Genomic DNA, 6,287 nt, shown 5'->3' with positions numbered 1-6,287 from the left:
GTTAACTCTAATAATGAATGTAGACTGTTCAGATAAGGCAAAAGTTCAATGTTTCATTTTGTAATGCATGCAAGTCCCCAGAGTAGGCCATGCTGTGTTTTCATTCCATTAAGGTCTAATAGCTCAACAGCTCTAATAGTTTATAATGAAATGGCATTTCCCAAAACTACTTTCGAAAGGAAGAATATATATTTAGTGTATAAAACTGAAATATCCAACCAACTCCGTGAACTTTAGCTATATTGTACAAAATTATTAGGCCTTATTACGCATCTGCTAGATATTTTGAGATGTTTTACGCAAAGGATTTACATGTCAATGTTTTTTAAATAAGTGGAATTTAACATTAAGCATTTTCAAGACAAAAAATACACACTCGGGTTTAGGCCTAAGTGAAGAACATTCACGGACAGAATTCCAGTTAACTTCATCTGTGGACTATATAGTTCTAAGACTACATTGCAAGCCTAATACGTTTATATAATACAGTTTTCGCACAAATAAGGATTAATGAATGACCAATGTTTTACTTTGAAAGAAAGTTTATTAAGACATTCACAAAACTAGAAAAAAGAGGGAAAAGTGCTAATTTAACATGGTCCCAACATGTATGAGACAAAAATAATTACGTTTATAAAAAACAAGAAAGGTAAAAAATTATCTGCCACTGGACTGAATGTTATCCGAAACTAACCCATCTCTATCAGAGGTCACGAAGCCTACAAAGTCAATGACCCCAGAAGTAACACATCTTTGGTATTGCTCCTTCTGACGGTGCTCTCTCTCTCTCTCTTTCCACCTGCACCCCGATTAAGAACTGTGAAACGGTTAAAAAAAATAAAAAATAAAGACAGGCTAAATAATCCAATTTTCACCTGATCTTGCTGGAGTTCGCTCAGTTCACGATACTGGTTCAAATACGTAGTTCTAATTCAATTATCACTCATTCAGGTGATGTTTTGAATTCCAAGACAGGGGGAGGGTTTTGTGTATTTTGTTTTCAATTAATTGTATTTTGAATTTGTATCCCCGTGAATAGGGAACTGGTCGGATTTTACAAATGTTTATAACATACAACGGTGTTTATAACACACTGTTGCCTTCAGTCCAAGGCAACAGTGGACGCACGAAATGGCCCCCAAAAGTTCTGCTTTACTTCGTGCCTAGTCGAGACCTCTTAATATCACCATTTCCAGTTTTTTTTAAATCCTCTCAGCATCCCCACTTGTATATCTTTCCATATGAATTTTCAGTACATTATTTGGATCAAAAGAGCCCGTCATAGTATTGTCTCTTCAAAAATAAAAAAAATTCTGGTTTGAATACACAGGAATAGACTTATTGTCTTTCTCTCACAAGAGTCCATTTTACAAGTGGCCCTTTCGTAAACTCTAAATGTCAATCCTCGTGTGTAACGCAGAGTGTTTGCTCTCGTGATCCCAATACGAACAGTGCATCATGGAGAGCTCGGTAGGCTGGCGGGAGCAGGCGAACTGCAGGCCCGCTCCGTTGCTGGAGGATACCGGGGGCGGCGCAACGGTCGCGGGGCTCAGCTGCTGGGCATGGTGAGCGTGCGGGTGGTGGTGATGGCTCATGCCGTTATAAGAGTTCACCATGCTGGGGAGACCCATGCTTTGCACCCGGGAGTACGGGTTGTATGAGGAGGGAGCGGACAGTCCTTTCACATTGACGGGACTCACGTTGCCACTGGCCATCTGACAGGAGGTGTAGGACATCGGGGTGGGCGGCTGGCCCAGCGACCACGAGTTGTTCATGAAGCTGGATTGCAGGTACTTTGGAGGGGACAGGTAGCCGTACCCATCACCGCCGAAGAGGGATTTCCCGGGCTGGAAATGGGTCGGTGGAGGTCTGAAGGGACGTTTCATTCGACGTCTCCTTCTGTAGTTTCCCTTCTCGAACATGTCCTCGCACGCCGGGTCAAGGGTCCAGTAATTCCCTTTTCTCTCGCCGCCTCCCTCACGAGGAACCTTGATGAAACATTCATTCAGACTCAAGTTGTGCCGGATACTGTTTTGCCAGCCTTTCTTGTTTTTCTCGTAGAAAGGGAATTTGGTTATGATATACTGGTAAATACCAGACAAAGTGAGGCGCTTCTCAGTGCTCTCCCGAATGGCCATGGCAATGAGAGCCACATACGAATACGGTGGTTTTTGAGACGGGTCCGTTTTCTCCGAAACTTTTTCCTGGACCGGTTCCTCTTTGGGTCGCTCCTTATCCTTCGCCATGTTGGTGTCGTGGACCATCAGGGCCATTGCGTCATCCTCGGGGTTTTGGTAAGTGGCCATCATTGCGCACACCAAAACAAAAACAAATACAGCACAAATACAGAACAACAAACGCGATTAACTACACTTGCAGAAAATTATATTAGCCGTAGCACCTCAAGATGGACTTCAAAACAAAACTCTGAGGCTGCCTCCTTAACGTTGAGCGCGCAGAGAAATCCGTGTTTTGAGCCACAGTTGGTGACTTGTTAGGCACTAGACTCTCCTCTAGAACAAACGTTCTTCCAAACTGGTTTGTGATGGAGGCGCAGCCCAGGTTGTGGTTTGATTCCTCTCTAAGCCCAGCCCTTTTCGCTTTTTTTCCACAGGCAGACGGTAGGCCTACTAGTGGCGGTGGCTCTCCAGTGCGTCGTGCGACGTACTGCTCTGTGATTTGTGCGCATTGGACCAGTTCCGCCTCTGTTGGTTTACAGCTGCGTGGTGAGGAATCTCTCGTCTACCCACTTCACATGATCAAATACATTTTCCTGTTCACACACGTTTCAAAAGTAACATGTGTTAGAGTGGGGTTTAGACAAGATAGCACTCATTGCAAGTGAATAGGAAAACAGTTTAGAGAAAAGTTTGTGTGTCAAAAATAAATGATTAAGAGGAAGAGAATTTCAAGGTACTGTAATTCATTTCGTGAATTTCAATGCCATTCAAGGCACGTGTTAATGTTGCATGGGACACAGTTATGATTGACAAAATAGCCAACTGTTACGTCCTGTATTTATGTTGACTTATAGTTTGTACAAAATAATATCCTATAGGCTATTCATAACTGATCATATGTGTGTTGTTGTATTGACTGCAATTTTCCACATTGTCCAATGATAAAACAAGGTAGACCTAATATAAATAGTATTTTCAGCTATTGTAAGTAAATAACTTCGGCCTATACACTCAGATTTACCTCAACGTGTTATTGCATTCCGACTGACTGTAGGCTGAAGCCTCATTAGCTACTGACCGCTTGTCCGCAGCAGCCGCAGAAAACCTGGATTGATAGTGCCGCTTAATTAGCAGGCATTGTGATGGAGGTGTATGAAAGGGGTATACACTTCCCTGGCCACCCATATGGGTCCCTTCGGCGTTCTCCGAGATGGTATTTCCGTGCTATGAGAGCTGACGCAGGTGGAACAGCATTGGCATGTGTGTCATCGCCCGCCACCGGCCCACAGTCTTTGTCCCGGCCAGCCGCTGTAGAGAAGCCCCAGCTCGCCTCGCGGAGGAACAGCTGAACAGCAGTGAAAGCCAACCGTCTCTCAGCGCGCAATTACTACAAGACACAGAATGGGCCGTTTCCAGCGCTAAAATAAATACTTTTCTCAGGTTCATGATTATCTTTTTCACATAGCCTATGTTTTTGGACTGAAAAGCATATGCTGAAAATATATTACTCTGCTTAAATTGTGTCTAGTTCAGATAGCGTCGACAAAATAAATGTGGTTACTTTTTAAATGTTTGTCAATATATACATATAGCAATGATATAAATAACAATAATAATGAATTATCATACATAGCCTATCATAGGCTTGCAATGCATAGATAGGCCTGTCTATATTTGTGTATGAGCGTGTCAAAAGGCACCACATGTAGTTACTAAGTGTAGGAACGTATTTTGTAAATAATTATGCTTTCAAAATCATGCTAAATATGCTATAAAACATCAACGGAGTGCTGCATATTTTGGAAGTGTTGTACTATATACATGGTCAGGTCAAATGTGTTCGGAGATATAATTGACCAAAATGCCCAAACATTCGTTTTCACCAAGATTAAAAATATATATTTTGGATAGCAAACACACATGAAAAGTCAAAGAAACAGTTTGATGGTTTTATTTTTATTTTCAAAATCGAGGTGAATACAGGCCTATACTTCACTGACATGCTACTTTAACAAAGCGACTTAGATGTGGTGATGTGGTCTTTCAGTGAATGAAAACAAAGAAGACACCACAAAACTTGAGCCTTTTGTTGGGCAGTTATGACAGTGCGCGTGTGTTTAGTAATACCTCGTGATTTGGGGAGTTGTTTAGTCTTTATTGTTGCGGAGAAAGTCTGTGGTCTCTTCATGTTCCCATGCGCCCAAGTCCATGAGGATTAGAACATGGAACACGAATAGAGAGAGAGAAGAAGAGTTGCTGAACGGTCAACAATCATAGATATTATCATTCAATCGTTTTGCTATTATCATATTGTTATTAAAGAATCATTAATAACAACAGTGGCAGTAATGCCTATTGTGCAATAACATAAATTACTGTAAAAACATCATTAGACTACCAGTAGGCCTACTCATATGGCTCAGAAGGTCGAATAAAACGAAAAGAAAACGGCAAAAAAACATTTGGAACAACGTGAGAAGGAAAACCAAACGATGTTTAAAAGGCTACAAAGTCTCAAACTCAAGGCTAAAAATGCAGATCTGTTTCAATAACTTTTTTTGTTTAAACTGGAATATTTACAAGTTATTCAGCATTCCTGTGACAATAAATAATTTAATGTTGCCTAGGTCAGGACTTGTCTATGCACTGCATGGTTTACAAGGAATATCTTGGCAAAATAGGTCCCATTGTATTGGAACCACGTGTTGGCCTATAGGTATATATCAGTCATTAATGCCACTTATATGTTTTCTATTTTCAACTACATTTTTCTGAATACCACAATATAATTTTAATAAATAATACATACCTTTTATTGACTGAAACTCTGGACGCTTGCTTGAGTCTTACTCCAAACGACTACAGGAGATCGTCGACTTTTCCCCGGGCACATCTCGCTCACCTACGCGCGGTATCTGGCCCGGGCTGCTACAGTCACGCGCGTCACGTCACAACAAGCTGTAAATAAACATGTTAAGAATCTGTAAACACCACTAGCGCGAGGCCAATGTGTAACCTGAACTATAGCTTGGCTTTAGAGCGCGCTGAGGAATGTTAATTCGATTGTCACATGTTATCTTTATATCACGTTTTAAATTGGATAAAAGAGAACGAAGGAAAAAGTTGTTGGTTGACAAAAGAAGGTCAATAATATTAATCCACCTATTGTAACATTTACATTACGCTAAGACATGGTTTAGGCGCACTGGCAAATTAACAGTCTCATTGAACCAAGATTGCACCAAAGGGATCATGCATCGTTTTTGGATGCATGGAAATGTTCACAATACCACGCTGCAGAAAGAGAACAGTTGTAGAGGGCAATATGGGTATAGTATGGTTATAGTTTCTGGATATACGTTTGAAGCTTGGCTATACTGTCTAAAACACCAGGCCTAATTTTTCTTCAACGACTGACTTTTCATCAGGAGTTCTCAATACCAATGGGCACTCATCATTTGGTGACGGATATGTTCAAATATTAAACTAAATTATGTAACATGAATACGAATTAACTAGGCATCATACCAAAGGTTTAAGCAAAATAACAATCCAATTGTTATATTGAACGAATTGATCTGGACAAAAAAGCAGACATGCAATAAACCATAGGCAAGGAAGGCCTATCACTGCTGCACAACAGAGAGAATAGGAGAGAGCCATGAGATAGACGCAGGGTAGCCTATGTTTTGTTCTTACATAAATACACACCCTCTACAAATCCTTCTCAAATTCTCGCTTGATCCCCAACAATCATCAGCGAATAAACGCTTAGTGTAATAAAAAGATACATTGTAAAACAACTCCACAGCTGACAGGGTTCTGTTGCGGCTTAGCCGACGCTTTAATTGCAGTAATGATATATCACCTCGTAAATGCACCGAGGTTGTTATAGTTTTGTGTAAGTAGAAACAAATAGTAGTCAACATAATTATATGAACAACGATAATAATAAACTATCCGATTTTTAGTGGCAACCACCAGAATAATACAGAGAAATAACGACAACACCAAAATGGACAGAGCGCATGAATGCGTGTGTGTGTGTATGTGTGACTGTGTCGCAAAGCCCGTTTGCAGGCCTACAATAAGATAACAAACCAAACA

The 6,287-nt window shown here is 40.8% G+C and overlaps 1 protein-coding gene across 1 annotated transcript; it reads right to left on the bottom strand.

Annotated features, from left to right (window-relative positions):
- Window positions 1-1,391: 1,391 nt before the first annotated feature.
- LOC120018731 (forkhead box protein L2-like) lies at window positions 1,392-2,312 on the bottom strand. Its single transcript, XM_038961932.1, has one exon. It carries the CDS (start codon window positions 2,307-2,309, stop codon window positions 1,392-1,394), a length of 918 nt encoding a protein of 305 aa, XP_038817860.1. The 5' UTR covers window positions 2,310-2,312.
- Window positions 2,313-6,287: the final 3,975 nt, after the last annotated feature.

Source organism: Salvelinus namaycush, chromosome 23 (assembly GCF_016432855.1).
Source record: "Salvelinus namaycush isolate Seneca chromosome 23, SaNama_1.0, whole genome shotgun sequence".
Taxonomy (NCBI): domain Eukaryota; kingdom Metazoa; phylum Chordata; class Actinopteri; order Salmoniformes; family Salmonidae; genus Salvelinus; species Salvelinus namaycush.
Note: the sequence above shows the minus strand (reverse complement) of the source record. Positions and strands in the feature narration are given on the sequence as shown.